At 35.6% G+C, this 16477-nt stretch overlaps 1 protein-coding gene across 10 annotated transcripts in view; it reads right to left on the minus strand.

The window, feature by feature from the left end:
* The window catches only part of THOC2 (THO complex subunit 2), a 122229-nt gene that overhangs the window by 24718 nt on the left and 81034 nt on the right, over window positions 1-16477 (minus strand). For all 10 annotated transcript variants that reach the window (XR_008616360.1, XM_024128170.2, XM_024128169.2 and 7 more), the window contains 10 exons: window positions 13278-13319; window positions 12713-12843; window positions 12514-12615; window positions 8364-8448; window positions 7616-7709; window positions 7134-7214; window positions 5092-5188; window positions 2945-3062; window positions 1765-1944; window positions 774-938 (listed from right to left, as the gene is read on the minus strand). Coding sequence is in view for 9 of the 10 variants with exons in the window: in XM_024128170.2 (XP_023983938.1) it covers window positions 774-938; window positions 1765-1944; window positions 2945-3062; window positions 5092-5188; window positions 7134-7214; window positions 7616-7709; window positions 8364-8448; window positions 12514-12615; window positions 12713-12843; window positions 13278-13319 (1095 nt within the window). In the remaining variant the exon portion in view is untranslated. The remainder of the gene's footprint in view (window positions 1-773; window positions 939-1764; window positions 1945-2944; window positions 3063-5091; window positions 5189-7133; window positions 7215-7615; window positions 7710-8363; window positions 8449-12513; window positions 12616-12712; window positions 12844-13277; window positions 13320-16477) is intronic.

A 16477-nucleotide genomic window follows, 5' to 3' on the forward strand; every position in this document is an offset into this window, starting at 1 on the left:
AGGGAGAGCTGTCTCCTCTTCCCCCACATCCTTACTTGAATTTCAATACAGTCACTAACAGGATACCCTGCTTGGGAGGGCTCTAGTTTGCTTTTTGTTGTTGTCTGTTTTCAGTTGTTTCATTTAGGTGGAGAGAAATAAAACAAGAGCCATGAATATACCTTTCCTAGAAGTTACACAACAGAGAGTGCAAGAGTATTTAGAATGTTTGGGGGTGGTTAAGTTTGTCAGTCTTTATTTCTTTCAAGGCAGTATGTGTAATAGCAAGTCAACTATCTGACAGTGATACTGTCACTGAGGAAACAGGATTCTCTGTATTCAAGAGGAGTGTTTCTCAGAATGACGTACCACATTCGCCTGCATCAGAATCATCTAGTGCTTGTTAAAAAAACAAAACAAAAATCCACAGGTACCATTCAAATTACTAAATTAGAATTTATGGACATGGGGTTGAGTTTTTAAGATGCTTCCTTGGTGATTCTCTAATAATTCCCTGATGAGCTGCACTAATGTTGGAGAACTATAGTTCTAGAGGGCCCATAAGACATCAACTTGGACAACTGGTGGTGTAGTAACAGTAAAATTATAGAACTAGTAAGACTTACTTTTTAAAGGGGATATTTTCATTGCCCACTGCATAGAGCTGAGTATTAACAAAAGAGCAACTCTCTCATAATCTATATCTATGTCAAATTAAAATGCATTTACAAATAAAACAGTTAAGTAGTGATGTGGAATCATTCCTGAATGGCAGCAAAGATACTTATACTTACCGAAATATGGTGTGCATACATTGGCCTAGACAGGAAAAATGCTGCATCATGGGGTGTGTGAAATTCATTACAGAGCACATCAATTGAAGGCACTCGCTTTATATAATCTTCTGTGCTTAGATTAGATGCTAAAAACCCACCAAACTGTACCAGGGTATCATGACACTAAATTTAAAAAATAAGACAAAAAACACAAATGTGCTACCATTTTACTAAACCAACATAACATTTTCCAAAATGACTAAGATATACTTTAACAATATTTTGATTAACAATTAAGAATTCAAATTTTACTACTTGAAAGAACTTTGGAGACAATCTACAAACTTAATCATATAATCATATTACAAAAAAGATACCCAAGTCCTGAAAAGTTGACTAATCTAAGACTTTAAGAGTCAACCAAAGTCTCAAGTTCCAAGCTACTGTTCACCACCTTTAGTAGCAGAATATATTTATCTAAATCACATAGAACAATTTTATGTATATGCAAGTCAATTTTCTTGGCCCTTAAAAGTCGAAAACTTTATAAAATATGCGTGATGTTTTTTATTTCCTTGTAATATAGTTGGTGATAGTTAAACACATTTTGTAGGCTAACTATAGGTTTTGGTACTTAATATTTTAAAATATATTTTATAAATGAAGATCATATCTACTTTGTTGTGGCTGAAATTCCAGATTTCCAGAGATCAGAAAAGATGAGAGCAAACAACTTGAAGTTATCTACTTAACTGAAAACCTTATACATATTATTATATCCCCTAGATCCATCTCTTAAATATCATAATTTGCACAGAAAGAGTCCCAATTTCCAGAATGTCTATTATATATAATTATATAATTACATATTATATATTGTATATAATATATATCATATGATATATATATATGATGTGCAAAATGACATTTTTCAAATTGTATCACATTCTATATTTTCCACTATCAAGATTTAAAAACCCACAGAAACACAAAGGCCACTTTAACTTGCCTGATCATAGAGCTTTCCCACAAGTTTCAAATGTTTCTCTCCACCTTCCTGAAAGATTACCCCATTCCTCTGCTGAGCCATAAGCAAACAGAGAGGAAGAGCAAGATCATGGTCTAATAGTGCATCCTTTAATCTCTGGGAGGATTTTTTAGTGTTTCTTATCTGGCCAAAGTAACCACCCTGCAAAAGAGAAGACATAATTTTACCAGTGTACCAGTACATAACACATGCCACCTGATTTGAAGAAAAAACACAGAAAGGGTTTGGTTACAATCCTGAAGATAACAAACCCACACACTCTACATTCCTTCCCTCTCTTTACAAATTTATTTTACTGACACTATTACTGCCACTGGCTTTAGTCACTGGCTTAAAGATAACTGTCAACTGTCTTTAAACTTCTACATATTTTCCACTTTCTACCATGCAGTCCCTTATAAAGGATTATCCTTTAGTCAGTGTGGGGCAGAGTCAACAACAGAGTAACTATGCTCAGATTTATGCCCGTTGGGGTATCAAGGACCACAGAAGATTTGATATTTATTTCCCTCCAGATGTATTACTTACTGTCTTTTATACTTTGTTTCAGCTTTTTAAAAAGGTTAAAATAACTAGTATATCGCAATTTTTTAAAGGGAGGTGGGGGCGATTGTAAGAGGAGGGTACGTATAGCTTTGACACTTAGCTTTATGTACTTATGTGCTGTTTAAATTCTTTATTATGAACATGCGTACATTTTGATTACTGTAGCTTTGTAACACTGTCTGAAGTCTGGGAGGGTTATGCCTACTGCTTTGTTCTTTTTCCTCAGGATTGCTTTGGCAATTCTGGGTCTTTTATGGTTCCATATAAATTTTAGGATTATTTGTTCTGGTTCTGTAAAAAATGTCATGGGTAATTTGATAGGTATTGCATTCAATCTGTAGATTGCTTTGGGGATCATGGCCATTTTAATTTTAACAATGATAACTCTTCCAATCTAAGAGCATGGGATATCTTTCCATTTCTTTGAATCATCTTCAATTTCCTTTATTAATGTTTTGTAGTTTTCAGCATATAAGTCTTTCACCTCCTTGGTGATGTTTATTCCCAAGTATTTTATTCTTTTTGATGCGATTTTAAAAGGGAGCATGCATACATTTTGAATTTTGAGTCACTAAACAAAAAGAGTAATTCTCACCTCAGCTTTCAGTTGCTCTCCACCAGTCATGGCCTCTAGTTGCTCCATTGTCATTTCTTCTGTAATTTCTATTCCTGCCATTTTTTGTACCACTTCTTTCAATATAAGCAGGTCAAAACTATTTAGGAAAAATAAGAAATAGTCTATAGCTGAAACTTCAAACATAAAAGTAAAAATGAATTGTAATTAATATACTAAGAATCCCTAAATTATTTGTATATAAATATTTGGGGCATGTAATATGTTTAACTTTTTACTTGGAAGTAATTTCAAACTTACAGATAGGATACAAAGATAAGAATAGTACAAAGCACACCCACATAGCCTTTATCCCTACTTCACCTGTTATTAACATTGTGAACATCCCGTTCACTTTAACATTTCTGTTTTCTCTCTCTCTCCCCCATCTCTCTCTCTCTCTCTCTCTCTCTCTCTCACACTCACACACACACACACACACACACACACACACACTCACAATTTTCTTGAACTATTTGAGAGTAACTTATCTAGTAAGTAACATCATTTTAGAGGACCTAAAATTCCTAGTTACCCCTAAAATTGCTACTGTGTTTCTTAAGACTATCACTATTCTCTTACATAACCACAGCAATAGTTATCAACTTTAGTATACCTAACACTGATACAATACTTTTATCTAATATACAGGTCATATTTCATTTTTAGCAGCCAACCCAATAATGCCCTTCAAAGCATTTTTTTTTTATCCTCCAGTACAGGATGCTCAATATATATTTTTTGATAGTATAGAGCCATCTCTTTAAACAATCACACACACTTTGGAGGAATGGAGGGAGGGAGAGGAGAAAGGAAATAAGGAAGGAAATGAAAATTCCAAGTTGTGACGTTTGAGCCTAAGATGACAGTTTAGTGGCCTGCCTTACACATATTTATTACTGTGCCAAAAGTTATTCATTTGAATTCTCAAAGTTTAGGACTGTCAATGGAAATAACACCTTATGACTTCCAAGATCTTCCTTAATTTGTTAAGTAATGAAGATAAGGAAAAACATTCTTTCCTACAGAACAAATACAGATGTTTTTCCAAAGAAAGGTAAAGCTAGGTATACCCAAGACACAAGTTAATAGACAAAGGAACAGTTTTCTAAGATTCTTATTAAGTGCTTACTCTCTCAACTTGCCTTGCTTCTCTAAACATAGTTTTTGAAAACAAGAGGGCCCTCATGCAAATAAGTATGCAACAAGTACCAATGAAATATTTTGTTTTTCCTTTAAACAATCTTTTCATTAGATGGTCACAAAAACTATATCACAGTACAGAAAACTGAACTAGAGATTTAAAAGTAATGTGATGTTTTCCTGGCCTATACAGACACAGAAGAGTAAAATGTATACAAATGGCCAATAGATGAGTATAAAGCAAGTGATATATGCGGATTAAATCCCGAACCTAATTTTTTTTTTTAAGCTTTCCCTAAACCAAAATAATCTGTCAAGAATTACTTAGGTAATACTTGTTTGGAGCACCAGATAGCTTTACAGATTTCTGTTTGCTTTCTACCAGAAAGCTTTTGAAAACCATTTCCAGTTCTTTGAGTCTAGTCAGTCTATTGCTGATGGGGTTTAATATACATTCTAATTCAAACTCTAAGCACTGATATTGGTCCAGAATAAAATAATAAAACTCAGTATTTATAAAGAAAAGAAGACAATGTCCAAAAGGTGCATTAGTGTTACCTATCTCTGAAGTTTAAATTCAAAAAATAGTTGTGTTTTAAAGATACTACATATACCCTCAAAATAAACACATTCCTACCAAATGTTCAATGTAAAGGCCAATTACTGTGCAGTAGCATAATCAATAGTGCAATGTGTTTTGCCATAAGAGGATTTACAATATACCATATCAACCATTTATTCAAAAGCCTAACAGGTAGTCAAAATGAGTTAGTTTCTTTAATGAGTTACACATATAGCCAAATATTACATTTCTTTCTGTATATTTTATTTCTTTTAATTAAAGAATTCCATATAAATAAGTGAGCAATTATTTTCTTAAGCCTACAACCAACAGTTTTTCAACATAATAGCAATGTCAGTATCCCAATACCAGCAGAAGTACTCTAATTATTGAATTTCATTTACATATAATTTGCTATGAATACCTTTTGCCTGCCTTTAGCTGATTAGCCACATATTGAAGAAGACCAGCAAGATCAATTGGATATTTACGAAAAACTGCACCACAGAAACTAGCCAGACCTATATGAGATAAAAAAGGAATAGGGCTTTTTAAAAAACAGTTCATAAAACAAAAAGCACAATATTAAGTGTCATTTCAACGAAATTTCCAAAACAAAATGAGGTGGGAAAAACTGTATTGCTGATGCCACTGAACAGAATTTTATAATTAATAATAGCTAATATTTATTGACCATATATATGCCAAGCAGTCTATTAAGCTCTTTATGTAATTATCTCATTTAACCTTTGCAGTAATCATCTCAGGTTGGTATAAACCTATCGATGAGGGAAATTCCGAACAGACAGGTCACATAACTTGCTCATGGACACACAGTTGGTATGAGGTAGAACAGTAATTCAAACTTGTACGGCCTTATTCCATGACTTGTGACATTAATTAAGCCACAACAAAATCTTGCAGATGACTCAGTAAACTTGAATGATCAACAAAACACCTGCCCCTCAAATGTTTGAGTCACACAAAAAAATCTCATTTTATCTAGGAACATGCCACTAGTTGTGGAGGGGCAAGGAAACATTGCCAGACCAAGAAGCAATCAAAAGACCAATTTTAGCCAAGAGTCCCTATCACATTAGTAGGGAGAAAACGCCACTCAAGACAAGAGGAGGAGGGACTTCCCTGGCCATCCAATTGTTAAGACTTGGCACGCCCAATGCAGGGGTCATGGGTTCAATCCCTGGTCAGGAAACCAAGATCCTGCATGCAGCACGGCGTGGCCTTTTTTAAATAAAAAAAAAAAAAAAAAAAAAAAAAAAGAGGAGGAGACCCCAGTAAAGTCAAGTGATCTGCAGCCTTTTCAAGAATTATTTGCTGAGCACCTAAAGGACGATGGACAAAACACAGGTCCTGCCCTCAAGGAGCTTACAGTCCAGAGAGATATAGAAAAAAGTAAACTAAATTAACTATGATGAATAAAAAGTTCCATAAAAGTACAGAAGAGGGGCACCTTATTCTGACTTTTGGGTTGTTAACAGGGAAAGCTTTCCAAAGAAAGTGACCTCTAAGCTGAAATCTACTGAATAAGTAGAAAATGTGTTGGAAGAGATGAGTGGGCATAGAAGGGTACCCCAAGGGTACCCCAAGAAGAGGGGATAACATGTGCAAAAGGCCATGGAAAGTGCAAGAAGTTCAGAATTAACGGAACCTAGACTATTAGGGAGGGGCAAAAGATGAGGCTAGTACAGAAAGGACCTGATTCCAAAAGAACTTACTTGTATGATTTATTACAGATTGCAAACTTCAAAGAGCAACGGGGAGTTACTGCAAGATTCAGCTATCAGAGACACAACAGGTTGAAAGAAAATGTAACTGGCTGCTAGAAATCAAAGGTACAAGAAAAAAAACAAGGCTAGGGCTTTTTGTTAAACAACCAAGTTTTTGTTCTTTTAAGGTGACTGGAACCTCAGGATGGAAAGGAGAGAAGGGAGAATAGTTCCCTTAAGATTAATTCTTCTAGGGACTTCCCTGGCAGTCCACTGGTTAAGACTTCACCTTCAAATGCAGGGGGTGCAGGTTCGATCCCTGGTTGGAGAGCTAAGAGCCCACATGCCTTGCAGCCAAAAAACCAAAACACAAAACAGAAGCAATATTGTAACAAATTCAATAAAGACTTTAAAATTGGTCCACATCAAGAAAAAAATCTTAAAAAAAAAAAGATTAATTCTTCTAAAATAATAGAATGGATGGGAACTTTCATCTCCCCAGTAATGCTTGCCCAAATGCTATCACAGCCAATACTGGCCTCTTGAGTTAGAAAATGAATTAAGTACCATATGAACCTCCTTACACAGCCAAGGACATGGACCCTCTGTAGAACAAGCTGAGTAGCTAGATATTCTCAAGAGCACTTGACAAATAGGCTCTTAGCATAGGTAACAGAATACATAGCATAGCAATGACAACAGATGGAAATGTCATCCTTGGAAAAGTAAAAATACTTACTCTGAAGCCAGCTTGAGATGGTTGTGTCATCATGTTTCATTCTCTCCTTTTCTGGATTAGCTAAAGCTTCAATGATACAATCTTTCATATATTAAGAAAAAATTTGTCACCACATCCCTAACAAAGACTGCTAAAACAACAACAACAAAAAGCCACCCCTTGGAAAATAAATTGTTAGCTCCAATTTATTACCAATTATGGAAAAATACACTCACTGTAGTACCAACTTTTCTTTTTTAGCCTCTTTCCCAGCTTTCAGCAAGCGGATTCTAACTATATCAAAGATATTTAGTAATCTTAACATTGTCTTTCCCAATATACAACACAGACACACACACAAACTCACAACTGGTCAACCTTTCCATCAGCCAACTGAATCAACCTCAGATGGTTGCTAAAGGAACTCAGAATAAACATAAAACATTCACCACTAAGATCTATGAAACGTGAAATCTATGTTATTACTTCACCTGAAAGGATACAGGCCAAGACGTCATAATTCAACGAAGTGAGGTATTTCAATGAATCTACTACAGGTGTTATTAAGTTATCATACTTCTGTATTTGTGACAAGATCTGGAAGACAGCAACAAAGAATAAAAGGCATTGACTAATCAAAAGAGAACTTTTACTGTGCTAACTAAATAATGGCTACACTTTTTTATTTTTCAAAAGAAATAATGCTTAACATTAGTTTCCTTCCATTGTGTATTTATATAAAACCTACTATTCTATCATTTCCTTAGAAAATATTTTCTTTGGCTACAATTTCCAATTAGGAAATAATTCCAGGGCATCCAAACTTGAATTTTGGAATTATAGAGGTTAGACTTATGTCAAATGTGTTTTAGAAATCTCTTTCTAAACATGGAAGTGTTACATCTGAATCACAATGAAATGCTGTTCAAATGTTTCTAAAAACTAAAATCAACAAATAATGCATCACTTTATTAATGTTTTTATAACTCAAAATGTGGTACACAAGACAATGTTAGTCTGTTTAATAACAGTAGCACTGTCACTTATTATTAGAAAAGTAGATCAATGTGTTAAATATATTACATACTAAATTTTGTTTTTAGAATAACCATACAATGTTTCATTTGCTAAAGTTTTTGTCCCCTAAAACTATCAAACATTTTTAAACTACATCATTCTATTTCCACTTGTGCTGATTTAAATACTACAAATAGAAAAATCCCTGAAAATAGTATTAACCTCAAAACATACATAATCAAACAAAATGGTTGGATTGCTGTGGCTCAACTTCCCAATTTGTCTTCCAGAAGGCTTCACATTTTCCTTGGTTAGACGCCTACAAGGGGAGAAAAAGGTGGCAGGGATCATCTTAAGTAATTTCCCTTTTAATGTTGGTAGCTTTGTTACATCATGAAAAAAATTTTATTTCCCAAATATCCAAAATGGATCCATGTAAACAACCACCCTCATCATATGCTTTACTACAGGACTTGGGCTATTTTGATTAGGCATTCTCCAAGAGGGTATTAAAATTTTGTATTAATGCTTAACATTTACAAATGCACATGTTCATTTTATAGTAATAGTCTAATAAGCATTAAAACTCTTAACGTACTCTACAAGTACATAAAACTCTTCTTACAGAGATAATTATTTTAGATTTAGAAGGGCTCATTATCAGTTTAGGGATTAAGATATCAAATTTGGTGTAATACATTGAAATGCCTCATGCCATCTGTCTCAGTGACCCTAACAGAGTAATAGCTAATGCTGCACTCCTTGATACAAGAAGTTTTCTGGTTTTCATATTCAAAGTAAACAATTCTTGAAAAATCAATTCTACTCTTGTCCTTCCTCTTTAATTCTCCCTCTACTCAGTATTCTTTTACAAACATTTTGGAAATTTATATCTACGAAATGCTTACAAATTCAAAACAATTATTACACAGGATCTTAAACTCTTCTGATGAAATTACTACATAATAAATCTAGAAACCTGAAAAACTAACAAGTGACAGGAAGCTTTCTAGAGTGAAAATATAATGAAGCAAATAATGAATTTAGTTGACAATTCAAGGAATGTGACCATTCTGGAAGTGACAAACTTGATATAATTATCTTAAGAAACTTCTTATGACAAAACTGATCCATCAATCAAAATTATTTCATCAACAACTGCTTCCCTTTCCCATTCTGCATGGCCCAGTTTCTTTTTTTCCCATGGAAAAGAGAGACCCATCAGTTTTAAACTTCGGCTATACTCTGTTCTACTTTGAAGCTTTATTTGAAGCACAAATAAAGTTCTACCACCACCTGCCCTTACTTCTCACCCTACTATTTCAGGCAAGCCCTCCTACTGGCCAAAGCCAACCCTTCCTTTCCATATTTTTTATCCCACTCCCTTCTGCTTCCTCTCCCCCAACACACAAAAAAATAAATAAATAAAAGGAATATTCTCTTGATTATGTCCTCCTCTCAAGCAACCATGGTGCTTGGCATATGGAACACAATCAATGAACATTTGTGGCATGAATTACTGGATGCCCTATAGCAAATTCATGTTTTAAACAGTAATCAAAACTTGTGAAATTCCCAAGCAATAAATTAATACATTCCATTCTCAACTTAAAAAGTTCAATCAATATCAAAATCATATTATTCAAGGCTGGTGAAACAGTTGAGCTTACAAATATAACAAAAATCCAAGTACATTAAAAATTCTGTACATATTCTTCTGTGATAAACATTTGTATTAATTTACTTATTCATTAATTCATATTAATGTCTTCTGTGACAGGCAAAGTGCTAAGCACTAGGAATACAAGGATGAGTAACAGCTCCTGCTCTCAAGCTCAGTCCAGCTGGGGAGGTAGATTTAAAACCACTTTTAAAATTTTTATATTCTTAAACAAATAGAGCAACTTATAGAACAGTACTTATTATATGCTATCAGTAGTATAAAAAGGGAGGGAATAATATATTTGTATTCACTTGCATATACATAAAAATAGCCAGAATGATAAATAAGAAACTAAACAGTGACCACTTTTTTTTTCCTTGGGAGAACTGAGTGGACAGGGTGAGAGACATTTTACTGTCTACCTTTTCATATCTACTACAATTTAAACCATGTGAATAAATAAATTAGTCAAAAAATTATATAATTTTAAAAAGAAAAATAATCATAGCAATATACATAAGCAGTATGATAGTATTTATATGCATATGAGATAGTGGTAGCACAAATAAAGAACAACCAATTGTGCTTGGTGGTATGTGCAATGGAAGGCTTCACAGAGGTGACACTGGAGCCCACTGTCCAATGATGAGGTCACCAGATAGAGAGAGGAAAAAGAGGTAAGGGAAAACCTGTACAAACAAAAGAAACAAAAAATATATGCAAAGGAAAAGGAGACCATAGCACATTCAGGGAAACATAAGTGGGCTCAGTACAGCTAGAGGTAGAATTGGCGGGAAATGAGGATGGAAATAGGGAGAGACAGATCATGAAGGTTCTCTTATATCACCAAGCCATAAAGTCTGACATATAACCTGCAGGCAATGCTTAGTCACCAAAGGATTTTGAAGGAAGAGAATAATACAAGGCACTATAACACTCCAGATAAAAGAACTAAGTTAGTGGTGGTAGAGAGTGGAAGAGACAGATTCAATATTTAATGTATCAGGGCTTCCCTGGTGGTGCAGTGGTTGAGAATACGCTTGTCAATGCAGGGGACACGGGTTCGATCCCTGGTCCGGAAGATCCCACATGCCGCGGGGCGACTAAGCCCGTGCGCCACAACTACTGAGCCTGTGCTCTAGAGCCCGTGAGCCACAACTACTGAGCCCGCGCACCTAGAGCCCATGCTCCACAATAAGAGAAGCCCACGCACTGCAATAAAGAATAGCCCCCGCTCGCCGCAACTACAGAAAGCCCGAGTGGAGCAACGAAGACCCAACACAGCCAAAAATAAATAAATAAAATAAAATAAATAAATCTATCAAAACAAAGTTTAATGTATCATTAAATAATCCATATAAAGCACTCAGTTCAGCGCCCACCACACATAGTAATGCCTTCAAAAATATTAGTTGTTGTTAAGCTAGAAACTCTACTTGGGGAATTTTTAAGCCTGGAACTCTTTTGGAAGGACCAGTTCTAATATCATCTCTTTCCATGCCTTCCCCAACTTCCATGGGGTGAAATATTCATTCTCCTCTCTATCATCCCATAGAACTTTATACATATTGTATAACAGCATCTATTAAACCAGACTGTGATTGTGCACACACCTGTTTCCCTGGTAGACTGTGACCTACGACAATATCATTCAGCAAAGAACATATCACTGGGGGCTTGCCTGGTAGCACAGTGGTTAGGAATCTGCCTGACAATGCAGGAGACATGGGTTCGAGCCCTGGTCTGGGAAGATTCCACATGCCGCGGAGCAACTAAACCTGTGCGCCACAACTGCTGAACCCCGCATGCCTAGAGCCTGTGCTCCACAACAAGAGAAGCCACCACAATGAGAAGCCCGTGCACCACAACGAAGAGTAGCCCCCGCTCGCCGCAACTAGAGAAAGCCCGCGCACAGCAACGAAGACCCAACGCAGCCATAAATAAATAAATGAATAAATTTATTTTAAAAAAAAGAAAGTGTCACTGCATACTGTTAAATCTAGTTAAACTAGTGAATGTACTACTTCTAATTAGAATAACCATACGACTGCACAAATGTAAAAGAAATGACAATAAAGAGCCTTGCTGAAAACCCTTGCAATACAGCAGTGTAATTAGTATCTAAACCAATACTGATCTGAAGTATACAATTTTCATAATTAAACTTCAAACAGTTTATCAGGAAGTATCAATAGATTAACATCACTCTTATGTTTTTAATGACATGAAAATAAAGCACACAAATGAAAAAACTGGAAATTTTTCAAAAGTTGACTCCCTAAGGAGATAGTTCTGCATGATTCTACTAGATCTTCCAAAAAGAAAAAAGAAACCTTTATTATAACTTTCAACAGAAATTCCTAGAACTTTGACTACCTTGTACATGCCACTGAATGTATTATGCAAATTGAGCAAAGGCTATACCACAGTATGCTCTCCTAAAAAAAAGAAAAAAACCTCATCCTATAATATAATGCATCCTAAAGAGGATTTTAATCAGATTTTATAGCTGTGTAAACATGACAACTAAGAAAACTAACATGGTAGTCAAAATGAGCTAAAAACCACAAAAATTGATAGTCACTCTATGTGTAGTATATAATTAGCTACACCATTAGCAAATACTGCTGGGCTTCCTCAAAACTGAGGCTCAGACATGAGCTGGCTGAAAGAAAGTAAATCAGATCCAGATATTAAGAAGAAAAATAAATTAAAACTTACTTCATGATATATTTGGCTCTGTCTATTGTTTGAGCTTTAACTTTTACTAAAAGTGGATGACTGTTGTAAGTTTCATTCTTCCACTGGCCATACAGACGATATCTTGAAAATGATGAGATGAAGAATTAGGAAAAGTTAAACACTTAGAGGTTAGTGCACTAGAACAGTAGCTAAAAATACAAAAATATTATGTATTTACCTATGCTGATATGGAAATGTTTTAAACATTCCCCACAGTTCCTCAGACATACAAGCATTGCAGTCCATCAAAGAAAGAGATGGAAGTAATACCTGGTCAGTAATGCTAAGCAAGCAGCTAAGGATAACTTCCTATGAAAAATGGAGGAAAAATTATTTCAGTTAAGAGGTGCATATTAATCCCCCCCAAACAAATTTATGTAAGCCTTGGAAAAATTGCCATTCCTTGATTTAATAATACCATATCTAATTCCCCACACTATCACTGTACTTTTCACAATGGTTATTTGTGTTTCTCCATCTAAAAAAGCAAATGAGGTGAGGGAAGGAAAGGGATAGCAAGAATGAGGGACTTTTTATCCCTTTTCCTTTCTCAACATGGTAATCCTCAAAATCAGGAGGCTGTCAATCTTAAAAGATACTTTGTACGATATGCCAAAAGCTACATTCAACATGTAAAGTATAAAAGTTATTCACATAGGTGATTAAAGCTTGTTCACAGTAAAATTTACAGTATGCTGTACCTAGACAAACATTAGACACATTGGATTTTTCTAGTCTCTTACCGTCTTCTCTTTATCTTCTTGTTTGCTTCCATCAGACTGAAACTAAAATTAAAAAAAACTATAAATAAAATGCAAAAAGGTTAAGATTATGCTGTCACAATTTCGTTTCTAATTTGAAAAAAATTAACTTGCATGTAGTTGTGAATTATTTCATTACTTGTTACACACATGTAGATTTTACATAGTCAGTATTACCAATTAACATTTTAAATTCTCATCTACATTTCTAACCTCCAAATAATTTGTGACATTCATGAATTTTAAATGCCAGTTTTATAAGCCAATTCTTTTCTCAACCTCATTATCACAAACCAAAGCATCCTAAAACTGATCTGAGTATTTATTATAAAATTGTAGCCAGCACAATATAGTTATAATGCATTGGCATTTCTCCTTCCAGAAGTTCTAGTTTTCCCCCTCAGAATTGGTAAAATCTAACACTAAAGCAACAACAAAACTTAAACCCAAAGAAATCCAAAGCTATGTTTTAATTCACCACTACTTAAGCCCTAAGAAATAGGCCCAAAATATCAATACCATTGCTGACAAAGACCAAACCACTTCCTAACTTGGACAGACTGGATGAAAAAGCCTGGGTCATTATTTTATCAGTGATTTGCAGGTGGGCTGCTGAAGTGCCACGTTTGACAATGCTGTCTATACATTCAAAATGAAATTGTGAGTAACATTTGTGTGTGTATAGGCAGGTGGAGTGTTGGGGGAGTGCGCAAAGGCCAAAAGGACAGGTGAAGCACTGATACTCAAGGACAATCTAGATTTCTGGAATGTATTTAGCTCAATACCAAGTATGAGAAAGGGAAAAGCTAATATGCAGCTAACATACCTTATTGGTAGATAAGGATACTTTGTGCATGTATGTTTTCATGCTTGAGTAATTTAATGGGTGTTACTACAGGGAAGTCTAACTTCCATGCAACATTTTCACATAAGACTAATTCAGGGGCAGCCATGTTACCTTGATGGGAAAACATACAGAATCACACTTTTTTAATTGGCAGGTTAAAAAGATATGGTTCCCTTTCACAGAAACGATTATTAAGTCAACATACATCCTGGTCAGCAAATAAGGAGTCAGGTTATGAAGGAGTGGCCTGGCAGAAAACAAACTATATAGTTGCTTTTATTTTGTTGGAGGGGGATGGTAATTCTGGTGGCATACTGTGTGTACACTGGGAGGCAGAAATAACGGTATGTCATAATTGGAAGAATACGGTTTATACGGTATTGTGCTGGGGATAAAGGCAGTTAAGCTACTCCTTTGCTAGTATACTATGATTCAAATGAACCTAATAAAGCTATACATAGTTTTCTCCATACAAATAAAACATTTTCTTAGTTACTAAGCTGTCCTAATTCCTCTAACTAGATACTTATATTAGTTTCTAATGTCTATTTGTCAATTCTCTAGATTTCACAAGCAGGAAAATTTGAAAGAGAGAAAGAAATATGGAAAGCACAAGGAAGCTATCTAGAAGAGCAGTAAGAAAAGGTTTCTATCAAAGGCTAATTATAACCAAGATGAACAACAACAAAAACAAACAAACAAGATGTACATGCATGTAAAAGTGATTTTCTTTACACATTCCACTCCCCTGATGCTTTCTTTTTCATTTAGTTAAACTTAATTTGCTTTTTAATTCAGAGCACATACAAAACTCTCCATTCTCACAACAGAATACTAAAAGTTTTACTGAATGGCCAGGCAGAAATTGAAGAAAGAAAGGATTCATTCATTCATTGGTTTACTATGTGCCAGGCACTGGGAATTCAAAGATGAACAGGAGAGAGTTCCTATCTTTGAGGAACTGACAAGATTACTATCTTTCAGGATCTCTTTAAGATCAAGACTACACTTACCAATGTACTGTTAGGAACTGAATTTTTAAGTTTGAATAAAATTGAGCACTCACAATTATGTCTACACAGGCCATCACCTACAAATGACCCCAAGCAGGTTCCAATCTTGCCCTATAACAAAAGAGCAGCTGACGGGGCTGCAGAACACTACTGAGCACCGCCCCACCCACCCCCCAAAAAAGCAGGTTCATCAAGAAGGGGATTTTGGAGAGTTGAGAAATAAAGGCTGGAGTAAGTCATAGATATAACGAGATAAATTACATTTTTATTACTAATGTCCTATTTTTAGTACCTCTAACCCATGAATGTTTCAAATGCTACTTTACAGCAGGGGTCCCCAAGCCCCAGGTCGAGGACCAGTACCGGTCCGAGGACTGTTGGGAACCGGGCCGCACAGTAGAAGGTGAGCAGCAGGTGAGCCAGTGAAGCCTCTTCTGCCGGCCCCCATCACTCGCATTACCGCCTGAACCATCCCCCCGCCACATCCATGGAAAAACTGAAAAGGGAAAAATATTTAAATTTGTGACTTAGACTACATCTAATTAAATTGTGGCATTATTGTCACCGTCCCTATTTTCTTTTTTTTTTAACATCTTTATTGGAGTATAATTGCTTTACAATGGTGTGTTAGTTTCTGTTTTACAACAAAGTGAATCAGTTATACATATACATATGTTCCCATATGTCTTCCCTCTTGCATCTCCCTCCCTCCCACCCTCCCTATACCACCCCTCTAGGTGGTCACAAACCACCCAGCTGATCTCCCTGTGCCATGCGGCTGCTTCCCACTAGCTGTCCACTCTACGTTTGGTAGTGTACTATGTCCATGCCACTCTCTCACTTTGTCCCAGCTTACCCTTCCCACTCCCCATATCCTCAAGGCCATGCTCTAGTAGGTCTGTGTTTTATTCCATCCTACCCCTAGGCGCCTCATGACATTTTTTTTTCTTAGATTCCACATAAATGTGTTACATTACGATATTTGTTTTTCTCCTTCTGACTTACTTCACTCTGTATGACAGACTCCAGGTTCATCCACCTCACTGCAAATAACTCAAATTCATTTCTTTTTATGGCTGAGTTATATTCCGTTGTATATATGTGCCACATCTTCTTTGCCCATTCATCTGTTGATGGACACTTAGGTTGCTTCCATGTCCTGGCTATTGTAAATAGAGCTGCAATGAACATTTTGATACATGACTCTTTTCGAATTATGGTTTTCTCAGGGTATATGCCCAGTAGTGGGATTGCTGGGTCGTATGGTAGTTCTATTTGTAGTTTTTTAAGGAACCTCCATACTGTTCTCCATAGTGGCTGTA

This window comes from Physeter macrocephalus, chromosome 21, assembly GCF_002837175.3.
Source record: "Physeter macrocephalus isolate SW-GA chromosome 21, ASM283717v5, whole genome shotgun sequence".
NCBI lineage: Eukaryota > Metazoa > Chordata > Mammalia > Artiodactyla > Physeteridae > Physeter > Physeter macrocephalus.